Source organism: Molossus molossus, unplaced genomic scaffold (assembly GCF_014108415.1).
Source record: "Molossus molossus isolate mMolMol1 unplaced genomic scaffold, mMolMol1.p scaffold_m16_p_6, whole genome shotgun sequence".
Lineage (NCBI taxonomy): Eukaryota > Metazoa > Chordata > Mammalia > Chiroptera > Molossidae > Molossus > Molossus molossus.
Window position 1 is genome coordinate 87,589,517 of NW_023425399.1, and position 15,722 is coordinate 87,605,238.

The 15,722-nt window shown below is 39.8% G+C and overlaps 1 protein-coding gene across 2 annotated transcripts in view; it reads right to left on the minus strand.

Annotated features, from left to right (window-relative positions):
* RPRD1A (regulation of nuclear pre-mRNA domain containing 1A) overlaps positions 1 to 7,602 on the minus strand; it is a 64,407-nt gene extending 56,805 nt beyond the window's left edge. For both annotated transcript variants that reach the window (XM_036244593.1, XM_036244595.1), the window contains exon 1: positions 7,304 to 7,602. In XM_036244593.1, coding sequence (XP_036100486.1) covers positions 7,304 to 7,454 — 151 coding nt within the window. In that variant the 5' untranslated portion in view covers positions 7,455 to 7,602. The remainder of the gene's footprint in view (positions 1 to 7,303) is intronic.
* Positions 7,603 to 15,722: the final 8,120 nt, after the last annotated feature.

A 15,722-nucleotide genomic window follows, 5' to 3' on the forward strand; every position in this document is an offset into this window, starting at 1 on the left:
AATAAATTTAATCAAGGAGGTGTACAACTTGTACACTGAAAACTACAAAACACTGCTGAAAGAAATGAAAGGCATAAATAAATTGAAAAACATCCCATGTTCATGAATTGGAAGAGTAAATATTGTTAAGATAACACTACTCAAAATGATTTATAGATGAAATGCAGTCTCTAACAACTCTCAATGGCATTTTTGCAGAAAAAGAAAAATCCATCCCAAAATTCATATATTCTCACCCCAAATTGTAAAAACAATCTTTAAAAAGAAGATCAAAATGGGAAGACTCATACTTCCTAATCTCAAAACTTACTAGAAAGCTACAGTAGTCAGAATACAATGGATCCTTCAAAGACATGGGTTTGAAGTGTGCGGGTCCACTTACATACTAATTTTTTTTTTTTCTTTCTTGATTGATTTTAGAGAGAGGAAGGAAGAAGGAGAGAGAGATAGGAACATCGATTGCTGCCTCCTGCATGCCTCCCACTGGGGATCAGGCCCACAACCTGGGCATGTGCCCTGACAGGGAATCGGACCAGCGACCTCTTGGTGCACAGGTTGATGCTCAACCACTGAGCCACATTAGCCAAGCCATACTAATTTTTAAAAATAAATACTATAAATACATTTCCTCTTTACTTAAATGCTTAAATTTTGCAGCAGCAAAAACAGTATCAAGTCATTATTTTAAAAAGCTTTATGTACAGTATAAAGAGAACCTAAAGAAAATTACATTCAGAGGCCAAGGGGAAATGTCATCAATTCAGTTTAAGTTCATATTGAGTAGGAATTAATATTTTTGAAGAAACATGTCTGCTTAAGGCAAAGCAATGTGTCCTAGCCTCTTGATTTAACCACCAATTTATAGGAAATGGTCAAGTTTTTAAGGATCCCTGGTCTAGACTGAGAATTTCTATAGAATAACCAATTTGTTTTTCTAAAAGATTAAATTTAGCCCGGCTGGTGTGGCTGAGTGGATTGAGCATCCTTCCACGCATTGAGAGGTCCTGGGGTTCAATTCCTGGTCAGGGCACATGCCCAAGTTGAGGGTGCCATCCCCAGTAGGGGGCATGCAGGAGGCAGCTGATCAATATTTCTCACACTGATGTTTCTATCTCTTCCTTCCTTTCTCTAAAAAAATCAGTAAAAACATATTTTAAAAAGGATTAAATTTAAAATAGAAGAAACCCATAGATGCAATAATCAACATGCAACAATCAAATGCAATGAATGAACTTTACTTGGATCCTGATTCAAACAAATGGCTAAAAAAGAAAAAAAATATGAGACAATGAAAGTAACAAATACTAGCTAGATATTTAATACTATTTTAAGAAATTAACTTTTTATTTTTTAGTTGTTAACAGAGTTGAAGCTGGGTAATGTAATCATGGGGGTTCTTGAAAGTCATGCAGTTTGAGAACTCCAAATATTTTCAGGTATAAAAACTTACAAAATATAAACACTGTCTAACTCACTTGTTCAATTCTAACTCTAAAAGAGAAACTGTATCAGACAATATAAAAGCCAACAAACTGTCCATTGAAAATAGAATCCCTCCGTTTTAAGGGTTTGTACTGCTATGTTTTTAAAGCATATGAAAAATATTCTTTGGCCCTAGCCAGTTTGCTCAGTTGTTAGAGCATCAGCCCTTGGACCAAAGAGTCGAGGGTGTGTTTTTTTTTTATCCTCACCCGAGGACATTTTTCCATTTTTTGTGCAGATAGAGTGGGAGAGAAAGAGAGGAAGAGAGAGAGAAACATCGACATGAAATGGACACATCGAGTGGCTGCCTCCCACACGACCCAACCAGGGCCGAGGAAAAACTGCAACCAAGGTACGTTCCCTTAGCGGGAACCGAACCTGGGTCTCTCTGGACCGCAGGCTGATGCTCTAATCACTGAACCAAACTGGCCAAGGCAGAGTCAAGCGTTTGATTCCGGTAGAGGGCATGTAACTCGGTTGCGGTTCGGCCCTGGCCTTGGTCAGGGTCATGCAGGGGAGGCAACCAAACGATGTGTCTCTCTCACATCAGTGTTTCTCTTTCTCCTTTCTCCCACTTTGAAGACAAATGGAAAAATATCCTCAGGTGAGGATCCAAAAAAAAAAAAGAAAAAGTTCTTTGCCTTTTTTAAATTTTTCTAAAAACATATAAATTAGAGCAGCTAAGAATACACAGTAGTTATTTCAGCACCTCTTACAAACCGAAAGCCATTTTCATTAATATAAATGTTAGTTCAACTTATTTAAAAACCTTCACCAAAGGCAATATGCTGGGGTTACGGAGGCTAAAAACTGAAAAAGGGAAACCACCACCTAAAGGAACCCACTCTCTACTACATAACCCCCAATCCATAATACACTATAAAGTTAACATATAAAAACTTGTTTCCTTTATCATTGCAATATCCAATACCTAACACATAGAAGATAATAAATACAGTGTGAATTAATGTACTCTAAAGGGCTAAGGAGGCAATTATAATTTTGTTAAGACTCAATTATGAATAACTTACAAGAGGACGTTGTAAAGAAGTCAATCAACTAACTAGTAAAGGCAGCAACTCCAATCAACTGAAAAGAATTTCCACCTATCTCATTTTCTATAACTCTTGCAAGATATTTTGTTTGTGTAGAAAACAGCCTAAATGTCAGTGTTGTTTTGTAAATTCCAGCACATTCACGATAAATATTTCTACAGCAATAAATGCGACATATAATTTAATTAATGATGGACATCAATAGCTTTATCATTTAGCCCAGCAGTGAGTCATTTAGAATTAAAACAATCACCTTCAAAAGACACTACTAAAAAAATGAAGACAATGCACTGAATGGGAGAAAATATTTAAGTCATGATCTTATAAGGGACTTGTATCTAGAATACATTAGAACACATATAGAACACTTACAGCTCCATTAAAATGAAGACGAATAACCCATTTAAAAATGGACAAGGATCTGAACAGACATTTTCCAAAGACTGCATACAAATGGCCAATAAGCACATGAAAAGGTGCTCAACAGCAGTAGTCATCAGGGAAATGAAAATCAAAAACACAAGATACCGCTTTATACCCAACAGGGTGGCTACAATAAAAGAAGACATATAACTTAGCCAGTGTGACTCAGTGGTTGAGCGTCAACCCATGCACCAAGCGGTCACCGGTTCGATTCCCAGTCAGGGCACATGCCCAGCTTGTGGGTCTGATCCCCACTGGGGGGCATGCAGGAGGCGGCTGGTCAATGTTCTCTCTCATTGATGTTTCTATCTCTCTCTTCCTCTACCTTCCTCTCTTCTCTAAAATGAATAAAGAAAAAATATTTTTTTAAAAAGAATACATATCCTAACAAGTGTTGGCAGAGATGTGGAGAAACTGTAACAGCATACACCACTGTTAGGAATGTATAGTGATGCAGTCACTGTGAAAAGTAGGGTGGCAGTTCCTCAAAAGGTTATACATAGAGTCCCTATATGACCTAGCAATTCTATCCTAGGTATCAATCCAAGAAACATGAAAACAAATCCACACAAGGACTTACATGCAAATGCGTATAGCAGTATTATTTATAATAGCTTAAAAGTGGAAAGAATCCAATGTCTATCAACTGATGAATGGAAAAATTCATACAATGGGTTATTATTTGGCCATAGAAAAGAATGAAGTACTGGTACATGCTACAACATAGATGAGCCTGGAAAACGTGCTAACAACAGATCATATCAAATAATCTCATTTAATGGCAAATCTGAGCTGTACACTTTAAATGAGTGAATTGTGTGAAATGCTAATTATGACTCAATAGAGCCATTACAGAACAAAACTTATGATTCTGATTACACTCTATTGCATTTATCAGGAAAATTATAGCTACTTGCTTTTCATAAAGGCCTTGAGGTATATCCTTCCCAAAAGAAATTCTCTTTCTTAACAGGAGACAAAAATAAAGCAGGTAAAAAAAGGGGGGGGGGGCCCTGGCCGGTTTGGCTCAGTGGTTAGAGCGTCGGCCTGCGGTCCTGAGAGACCCGGGTTCGGTTCCCGCTAAGGGCATGTACCTCGGTTGCAGTTTGTCCCTGGCCCTGGTTGGTCGTGCGAGTGGCAGCCACTCGATTTGTTCCTTTCACATCGATGTTTCTCTCTCTCTCTCTGTTCCTCTCTCTCCCTCCCACTCTACCTGAACAAAAAATGGAAAAATGTCCTCGGGTGAGGATAAAAAAAAAGGGGGGGGGGGATCTTCACAACGGAATGATTTACCATGACTTACACATCATTTTACATACTCATTCTTATATTTTAAACAGTAATTTTTCCTACTAATGTCACATTTTTTTCTTCATTGAAGACTTCAAGAAACCAAAGAATGTCCAGCTTAATATAAAACGTTCAATGTTCCTTAATGTCTTGATTTCAAATTTGACCTATTCCTTTCATAACTACTTGCAGAGATATGTGAGGATTCAAGATATCACAGTAAGATGGCTAAAACAGTACCTGGCACTCAGTAAATTATTGTCATTATCATTAGGCTACAGGAGATGGAGGATCCTAATGATTAGCAAAACTGCAGAAAGAGAAATGGATAAAAAGGCTATGCCTACAAAGGCATAGTCACATGTCTAGAAAGGAAACCCTTGGCAGGATAATCCCAGAACAAACAGAATTGCATGAGCAGCACCATGATCACCACCACCACTATTATTAATCTTATTATCATCACCACCATCACCCAACACCATTCTCTTCCTAAAGTACCTATTTATATGTCTTTAATTTTTCTAAGTATGAAGTATTTAAACATATGGAAACATTCCCAAACACAGGTAATAAATAACACATCTTATCATTACCAACATTTGTTATCAATCTTTAAAAAATTGATAATATAACACAAATCCATTTTCATTTCTCCTCTCCGTTATGGTAACTAACCAGTGTGGACAAATAAAAGGGGTTCTATGGAAAGTAACCTCAAAGGGTGATGTGAGCATAATTCCTAACTGGGCAGGTCATGTTGGGTAGTCACACACCAGGCCTGTAACTTGTTTAGTGAAAGCTTTTAAACCAGCCCTGTCCATTGTTTTTATGCATCTAGGTTAACAAATTTTTGAAATACGAGAATATCCCTCGAAGGGGTTATTAATCTTGGAAATAACTCAATTTTATCAACTGTCCTGTAATCCAATCCCTGACTTGCTTTCCCCTCATTAATTTCAAATGCACAAAAGCTGCTAAACTGTCCTTCTCCAGAGCATTTGAGATCTTACTCTTCTGGTATATATCATTAATTTGGCCCAAAGAAACACTCATAAATTTTTTTTTACAGATTTGGATGTTTCTTATGTTGACACCACTATTACAGAATATGATGTTAATCCTTACTATGCTTGTAACCGAAACTATAGATATCTGTAAACTAGAGTATTCATTCGCATGTTTTCAAACTACTAAATGGCATATTAGTCTATACCTTGCTTTCACAACTCAACATTTTGCTTGTTTATTGTTGTGATTTTTTTTTAATCCATCATATTTCATATAGCTAAATTCATTCATAAAAACTACTGGATAGTATTATATGAATATCACAATATATTTGTCCATACTCTAAATAATAAAATGTTTAAACTGTTTCTAATTTTGTTATAAACAGGCTGCAAAACACTTAACTCCTTGAGCACAGGTACTAGTTTCTAGGATATATTCCTAGAAAGAAAACTTCTGGGGCAACTTCATTAGAGGTTGCTAAACTCATCTCCTTTTTACATTCTAACCAGCAGTGTAAGTTCGTTTCTCCTTATCCTTACCAATTCTTGGTATTGTCATTGTTTTTAATTTTGCAAACTAAAGAATATAAAGTGGTATCTCACTGGTTTATTTTTTCCTAATTAGTAAGATTAAGTATCATTCATTGGCTTTTCAGCTTTCCTCTCATGTGAAATGCCTTTAACAGTATTGCCATTTTTCTATTGACAGCATTTGTCTATTGATTTGTGATAGTTCTTCAAAATAGTCTGGTATCAATCCTTTATTGATTATATATGTTTTTAAATGCTCTATTCTCCCAAAAAGGATAGACTTTTTGCTGATTTTGAAATCTAGTTAAGGTTCAGAAGCAAAGACAATTCCTGCCTTCTCAAAGTTCACAGCTATTCAACAAACCTTTATATCTGGATTTCTCAAACCTTTCTGGCCACTCACAGAAGGTAAATTCCTCCTTGAGAGCCAATACACACACACTTATATATGAACTGAAATAAATTTCTCCTACTACAAGCAAACACACAAGAAAAGATAGTTTGTCTCCATTCTAAATTGCCAGGGCTACACTGGCTCTCATATCATACATATAGCTTTCATTTGGGTCGGTAAACCAGCATCTATTTTGATTAGCAATGGTTTATTAAAACCCTTAACTAATAAATAACCATCTTTTTGCTATATAATGTCTGAAACAACAATGAAAAGTGCCCATTCTCTCTATCCAATGAATTAAGAATTAAGGAACAAACCCAGACTCAGCAAATGAATTCTTAAAATTTTCAGTCACACTAACAAGCAATCAGTTCTTACAGATAAAGGAGTTCATAAGTGAAATGATTCTGGATATTTTGGTGACAACATACTACTACTCAAAAAAGTTAACTTCATTTACAGAAGCACATCGAAGGTTTTGCAAAATAAAGACAATGTCCTAGACGCATATATTCAGCAAGAAAGGACCTTAGATCACTCAATCCACTCCGTCATATTCAGGTGAGGCCACTGCAATACCGAAATTTGAAATTTGCTTAATCCAGGTCCTCTAATACCTATAAATTCAGAGGTCTTCCCACTGCATTACACATCTAATTTTAGACTCTCCAGTTCTGATCCCTTTATTAATTTTACAAGATTGAGTCGATGTGTGATAGAAATGATGGCAGTTAACTCCCAACCCCACACCAATCTTTTCCTTTCCACTTCCCTACCTTTCTCCTTCCCAGCCTCCATTACTGACGTGCAGAACGAAATAAATAGCTGACTGCCTGAACTGCTGGCCCTGATTAGGTGTGGAGTCCTGAGCGCCTCGTTACTGTGTCTGTGTTAAATCAATAGATCTTTTCTCATCCTTGGCTCCTTTATTCGGCAATACCTACAAAGCGCCGATTTTGCGGGAAGCGCAATGCACGCAGTTCCTCCAAGCCCCCGGGACACCGAAGCAGGGAGCCGGGGCGCCGGGAGGGGAGTGCCCGGCAGCGGGGTGCTGGGGTCGCTGGGGGAATGGGGCTCCCGAGGAGCGGGGCGGGGGCTTCCCGGCGACTCACCTTTACGCAGCTCCCGCTCCCACACGGTGACGATGGGGCGCGAGTGCTTGCGGTGGTGGATGAGCCACAGGGACAAGGTCTGCACGCTCTGCTGCGAGTTGCTCAACTCCGACAGCTTCTTCTCCAGCGCCGCCTCGGAGAAGGCGGACATCCCTTCGACACCGCGTTCACGCCGTCCCACGCGGTGGGCCGAGGGAAGGACAGTTTCTCCGCACTCGCTACGGACTCGCCCCCTCACCCCACCCTTCCCCACGCCGTCGCCAACGCCGCCGCTACATCCAAGACCCACCGCAAACCAGCAAGATGGCGTTCTGCCGGCAGTGACGTCACGGCCCACCCTCGGAAGAGGCGCGGCGAGAGGCGGGACCTCCGAGAGGCAAAGGCGGGGCGAAAGCAGCGCCCGGGAGCGGGACGGGGGCGTGCCGCCTGGGTCTGAGCTGGGCAGGTGGGGGCGGGGTTTGCCCAGCCTAGTACCCTCCTAGGGTAAAACCATCTGTGCCAAGAAAGGAGTAATTACAAATCTCTACATAGGCCTGTAAATTGGTAGAGGCATTTTGGAAGACTATTTGGCATGACAGATTATATTTTAACGTACACCTTTCCTGCGATCCTGCAATTTCACTAATTGCTGTCAATGCTAGGGAAACATCAGCGTGTTTGCACAAGGAGCTCTGTACTAGTTCTGTCCAGCTCAGTCACAGTGAAGACTTGGGACATTCACAGCAGGTAAATGGCTGAATTAATTGTAATACTCCACATTAAAGTACACATGCAGCAGCTTAAAAGATAAATAAATCCAATGGTGGATAGGGTTTATTTATCTTTTAAGTTGCAGAAAGAAAAGGACAATATAATACTTGTTTTATGGAAGTATATATTTTATAGCACTGGCTGACGTGGCTCAGTTGGTTGAGCCTAGTTCCGTGCTTGGAGAGGGCACTGGTTCTGGGGATACATGCCTGGGGTTGTGGCTCGATCCCCAGTAGGGGGAGTACAAGAGGTAGCCAATCGCTGTTTCTCTATCATGGATGTTTCTCTCTCTTTCTCTCTCTCTCTCTCTCTCTCTCTCTCTCTCTCTCTCCCTCCCTCCCTTCCCCCATTCGTTTCTCTCTCTACTATCTGTAAAAACATATATTTTTAAAAGTATATTTTATAAAATGTTATGCATTCTTATGTAAATGCATGGCAAAAGGTCTAGAATACACACTACATCAATAGTGGTGTCAGAGACAGGATCAGAATTGGAGTCCTTAAGCTGTGTCTATATTGTTCCCATTCTTTTACAAGAACATATTCATGTATCACTTATATAATTAAAAATTAATATCAACCCCATTGGCTGGCTCAGTGGTTGGGCGTCAACCCATGCACCAATAGGTCACTGGTTCAATTCCCGCTCAGGACACATGCCCAGGTTGTGGGCCCGATCCCCAGCGGAGGTCATGCAGGAGGTGGCCAATCAATGTTCTCTCTCATCAATGTTTCTACCTCTCTCCTCTCCTCTCTCTCTGAAAACAATAAGGAAAAAAATTATTTAAAAAATTAATATCAGCCCAGCTGGTGTGGTTCAGTGGTTAGGGTTGCAGGTTTGATTCCCAGGCAAGGGCATTTACCTGGGTTACAGGTTCCATCTCTGGCCTTGGTTAGGCCCATGCAGGAGGCAACCAATCAATGTATCTCTCTCACATAGATGTTTCCCTCTCTCTCTCTCCCTACCTCCCTCCTTTCCACTCTCTCTAAAAATCAATGGAAAAAATATCCTTCGGTGAGGATTTTTAAACAAATTAATGTCAAAAATCTCATAATTAACCCAGCACATTTTGAAATAATATTTGTCTTAACTATGGTAGTTCACAAAGGAAATAGATATTGTCACAGTCTAAATAGTAATACAGGAATCTTCAAAAACCTACAGGAATTCCTAACCATCTTTTGAAAAGCACTTTTTGATAACTTTGCACCAAGTAGGTATCAAACAGGTTTATTTACTTGCTTGTTGTATAAGTATAGTTTATGTTCCCCATTTCTTCTTTAAAAAAAAAATGTTTTTATTGATTTGAAAGAGAGAGGGGCAGGGAGAGAGAGAAACAGCAATAGGCTGCCTCCTGCATGCCCCCTATGGGGATAGAGCCACACCCAGCATGTGTCCTGACCAGGAATGGAACCAGTGAACCATTGGGATAATGCTGAACTGAGCCACACTGGCCAGGGCATCTTCTCCATTTCAAATGTCACTACAACTTGAGGCTCAGAGATAGCTCCCGTAACTTTCCCTCTCACTCCAGTATCTATTTCTGCCTCTACATTCCTGTCTTCCCCCATTGTATATTCTTTTGTTTATCCTATTTACTTAATCTAATTTGTAGCCTTAGTCCAATTTTAACCTGTCTTCCAAGACCTAAATGAATCTTCAACATTATTCTCTTCCATAAACTCTACAGCCACCAAAATGTCTACATATCATCTCCCAAATTGTCTTCACCTGAGAGTCCGATTCTTCCCACTGCCTTCTTCTCTATCTCAGTTGTACCTGAACTTTATTATTATTTTTTTTTTATCCTCACCCGAGGACATTTTTCCATTTTTTGTTCAGGTAGAGTGGGAGGGAGAGAGAGGAACAGAGAGAGAGAGAAACATCGATATGAAAGGAACACATCGAGTGGCTGCCACCCGCACGACCCACCAGGGCCGGGGACAAACTGCAACCAAGGTACGTGCCCTTAGCAGGAACCGAACCCGGGTCTCTCTAGACCGCAGGCCGACGCTCTAACCGCTGAGCCAAACTGGCCAGGGCTGTACCTGAACTTTATAAACCACCTTAAATTCTACCTTCTTTTCTTTCCCAACCAGTTCAATGCATGTAAGAAGTTCCTTCCTGTGTAGCACTTACTAACTTGAATGATTTATTTAGCACTTTCACTACTGGCCTATGTTATTTATAATTTTATACATATATTCTCTCCCTAGCTAGGTTTTGCTCTCAGTGACTCAGACAAAGCAACAAGTCCTCGGTTTTCCTTGGTCCTAGGTCTAATTTGGCTGCTCCTGCTCTGGACTCCCACAGTATCCTGTATATGATTGTACCATGGCTTTCAACACTGGTCTGTTATATCTACATTTATTGACATTGTTACTTATTGCTGTGTTTTCAAAATATTGACTGTAACTGTTAATGCCCTTAAATAATTATTACTTATTTTCATATCTTGTATACTCTGATTATACGTCGTGATTTTGTCTTTCCAAATACAGTCTTCAGAGTCAGAACAATGAAATTTTTCCCCATAAACTACCCTTGGCTCTCCTGGAAAGACCATAAAGTAACAACTGAAAGAAGGAAAGCTATCACAAGAGAGTATAGATTAATATTGTTTATGAATATGGATACAAAAATTCTTAACAGAATACTAGCAAAATAAATCCTGCATCACTTTAAGGGGATTAAACCAATTAACCACAATTTAATGGGATTATTCCACTGGGTGGGGTGATGGGATTAGATCGGGTTTAGCCTGCAAGGGTGGTTCAAATACAAAAATCAATATAATACACCCTATTGATAGAATGAAGGAAAAAACACATGACCATCTCAATTGGTGTAAAAAAAAGGCATTTTGACAAAACTCAACACTCTTTCATGATTAAAAAACAACTCATCAATGTAGGAGTAGTAGGGAACTTTCTCAACATAATAAAAGACATATAATGAACACATGAAAAACTGTTGTATTTCTATGCACCAGTAATGAACAATTTTAAAGTGAAATTAGAAAAATAACTTCATAAAAAATTAAAAAAAACAAACCCTCATTTATAATAACATACCATATAATAAAATAGTTAGAAGTGAATTTAACCAAGGAGATTTTCAGTATGTATTGAAAATTACAAAATATTATTGCAAGAAATCAAAGAAGATCTAAATAAATGGAAAGACAAGGATTAAAAGACATAGTGTTACTATGGTATATTACCTAAAAAAATCTTCAGATTCAATGCAATCCATATTGAAATCCCAATGGCCTTTTGTGCCAAAATGGAAAAGCTGATCCTAAAATTCACATGGAATTGAAAGAAACACTGAATAACCAAAACAATTTTGAAAAAGAAAAGCAAAGTTGGAAAATTCACAGGTCCTAATTTCAAAACTTACTGCAAAGTTACAGTAATCACAATAGTGTGGCATATTATTCACCCATAGAAAGGAATGAAATACATAGTAATACATACTAAAAGATAGATGAACCTCAAAAACATTATGCCAAGTGATAGTAGACACAAAAATAGCCCATATCATATGATCGCCTTACATGAAATATTCATAATAGTAAATCCAGAGACAAAAAGTATTTGCTAGGGAATGGGGGTGAGGGTGGGTGACTGTTTAATGGAGATTTTCTTTTGGGGTGATAAACATTTTTTAAAATAAAAATGGAAGTGATGGTTTTAACACATTGTAGTGTTAAAACACTTTAACACATTGTAGTGTTAAAGTGTACACTAAACTGTACACTTTATTTTTTTTTAATGCCAACCAGGACCTTTTATTTTATTTTTTAAAAATCTATATTGTTGAATGTATTACAGATGTCCCTCATTTTTCCCCCATTGACCCCCTCCTCCCCATTCCCGCCCCCTCTCCCCTTTTCCCACGCTGTTGTCTGTGTTCATTGGTTATGCATATAAGTTCTTTGATTTATTTCTTCCCACCTCCCAACCCCCTTCTCTGAGGTTTGTCAGTCTAGCAACCAATTTGTTCTTCTTAATCCCTTCACCTTTTTCACCCATTCTCCCAATGATGGCTGTTCTGTAGTTTAGTTGTAACTTTGATGTGGTTGTGGGAGGATGCGATACTGCGTTTACCTATGCCTCCATCTTGAACAGAAGTCCTCTAAACTGTACACTTTAAAATGGTTAATTCTATTACGTGCATTTTATCTCTGTGCAAAAAGAAAGGATGTCTAATAGGAATAATTAGGATTATTTCACATTCTCCATATTTTAATTGACCCAAAACTACTGTAAGGACTCTTATGTTTATCAAACTTAGGATAAAATAAAATATATAAGCTAAAGAAGTTCAGGTTTTCTAAGTTAAATTATGTATAAATGAACTATTTATATATATATATATATATATATATATATATATATATATATACACATTTCAATGATGTACTTCTCAAATACTTAAAGAAGCATAGTAATGTGTATATACAGCCTGCAAAAGATTTTCCAGGTTTCCAGGTTTTGTCTTTTTTCCCCATTTTTTCTTCAGATAGAGTGGGAGGGAGAGAGAGAAAAACATCGACGTGAAAGGGACACATCGGATGGTTGCCACCCACACGACCTAACCAGGGCCGCGGACAAACTGCAAGTGAGGTACGTGCCCTTAGCAGGAACCGAACCCAGGTCTCTCTGGACCACAGGCCGTCGCTCTAACCGCTGAGCCAAACCGGTCAGGGTAGGTTTCCAGGTTTAAATATTCTTGTCAACTGATGGTTTGTGTAATACAGTTTATGAACTAAATTAAAGGCACAGGAGATTTTTTAAACTCTCAGGATAATAATTAATCCTTAATAGAGTATTCTACTCTCCTTTATTCTAATAATCATACTAAATATAATAAGTTAGGGAAAGCTTGTTTAGTCTTGTCATCAAAAGATATAAACTGTGGTAGGTAAACGCGGTATCACGTCCTCCTACAACCATATCAAAGTTATAACTAAACTACAGAACAGCCATCAGTCAAAACCACCTGAAATCAAGCTGAATGGAAGTCCTACAACTACAGAATTAAAGAAGCAGCTGCATCGAGACTGGTAGGAGGGGCAAAGGTGGACGGGCTGGTCCCACACCCATGTGCGCTGGATAAAAATCAGGAGAATACCTCTGCTGGGAAGGTCCTCCCTGAGGACTGAGGGGTCGCTGTCCCACACCAGGCGCCCAACGCAGGGTTCCAGTGCCAGGAAGAGAATCCCCATAACTTCTGGCTGGAAAAACCAGCGGGAACTGAGGCTCAGGGAAGCTGACGCAGCTGGAGCCCCAGGCAGCTCCTTAAAGGGCCCGCGCACGGACTTATCGGCCTCTCTCCCTCTAAGTTTGAAGGGGAGGCAGCTCGAGGGGCGCCAGAGACATACAGGGAAGAACTGAGCTGTTTGGCACTGGAGCGAGGGCTGGAGAAGGGGCTTTCTCTGGGACATACGTGCTGTCAGAGGCCTTTGTTCCTTTGGTGAGCCCTTCGGGGGGGGTGGGGCAGACAGCTGCCATAACTGGGACTCCAGCAACCTGGCTCATACTGGTTGCCCTGCCCTGGTGATTCCCTGAGGCCCCGCCCCACCCAACTTTCAGGCCCACCCAAGCTGTTGCCAGTTGCTTAACCATAGGATTGACCTGTCTTGGATCCTGCTTCAGGTTTTTCTAAGTCCTTTCTAACAAGCAGCATCTGGTCTCAGCTAGTCCCATACCTCTCATTAAGTAATACATAGAAACAAACACAGGGAGGCAGCCAAAATGAGGAGACAAAGAAACAGGTCCCAAATAAAAGAACAGAACAAAACTCCAGGAAAAGAACTAAGCAAAATGGAGATAAGCAACCTAACAGATGCTGAGTTCAAAACACTGCTTATAAGGATGCTCAATTAGCTTAGTGAGAACCTCAATGCACTTAGTGAGGGCCCCAAGAGTATGAAAAAGGACCAGTCAGAAATGAAGGAGGCACAGTCAGAAATGAAGGAGACACTATCTGGAATAAAGAATAATTTACACAGATTCAATAGTAGAGTAAGTAAAGCCAAGAAGCGAACCATCAATTTGGAATATAAGGAAGCAAAAAACGCCCAATCAGAACAACAAAAAGAAAAAAGAATCCAAAAAAATGAGGATAGTGTAAGGAGCCTCTGGGACAACTTCAAGCATGCCAACATTTGCATCTTGGGGTGCCAGAAGAAGAAGAGAGAGAACAAGAAATTGAAAACCTGTTTGAAACACTAATGGCAGAAAACTTTCCTAACTTGGTGAAGGAAACAGACATACAAGTCCAGAAAGCACAGAGAATCCCAAAGAAGATGAACCCCAAAAGGTTCACACCAAGACACATCATCATCAAAATGCAGAAGTTTCAAGACAAAGAGAGAATCTTAAAAGCAGCAGGAGAAAAGCAGTTAGTTACCTACAAGGGAGTTCCCATAAGGCTGTCAGCTGATTTCTCAAAAGAAACTTTGCAGGCCAGAAGGGAGTGGCAAGAAATATTCAGAGTAATGAAAAGCAAGAACCTACAACCAAGATGACTCTGTCCTGCAAAGCTGTCATTTAGAATCGATGGCCATATAAAGTTTCCCAGACAAGAAAACATTAAAGGAGTTCATGACCACCAAACCATTATATGAAATGTTGAAGGGTCTTTTTGAAGAAAAAGATAAAATATATGAACAAACAAAATGGCAATGAATACATATCTATCGACAATGGAATCTACAAACAAAATGAACAGGCAGAACAGAAACATTCTCATAGATACAGAGAACATTTTGTTGGTTGCCTGATGGAAGGGGTATTGGGGAATGGGTGAAAATGGTGATGGGATTAAGAAGTGCAAATTCATTGCTAGACTGACAAACCTCAAAGGGAAAGGGGTTGGGGGGTGGGAACTTATATGCATAACCAATGGACACAGCCAATAGTGTGGGAAAAGGCGGGAGGAGGGCGGGAGTGGGGAGGAGGGGGTCAATGGGGGGAAAATGAGGGACATCTGTAATACATTCAACAATAAAGATGTTAAAAATAAAATGAAATAAAAAAAGAATATAAACTGCACTGGCCGGTTTGGCTCAGCGGTTAGAGCGTCAGCCGGGGGACTAGAGAGGCCTGGGTTGGGTTTCCGCTAAAGGCTTGTACCTCGGTTGCAGTTTGTCCTGGCCCTGTTAGAATTGTGTGGGTAGCAACCACTGATGTGGTTTCTCTCTCTCTTATGCCCTCTCTCCCTCCTGCTCTATCCGAAGATAAATGCAAAAAGAAAAAAAAAAATGTTCTCGAGTGAGGATTTAAAAAAGAAATAAAAATATAAACTGCCACTGTCCTCACCAGCCGCCTAATCAGCTTCTACCTAATCTTAAACTAGGAGCTTTTACAGTACTGCAGGAGAGAGGAGAATACTTCAATGAAAAGACCTTAACAAGTTCCCCGGCTGGTTTGGCTCAGTGGTAGAGCATGGCCCATGGACCAATGAGTTGTAGGTTTGATTACAGGCCAAGGGCACATACCTTGATTGCGGTTCGTCCCCAGCCCTGGTCGGGGTCGTGCGGGAGGCAGCCAGTCCGATGTGTCGCTCTCATGTCTATGTTTCTCCTTCTCTTTCTTCTTCCCTCCCTCCCTCCCACTCTATTTGAAGATAAATGGAAAAGATCCTCGGGTGAGGATT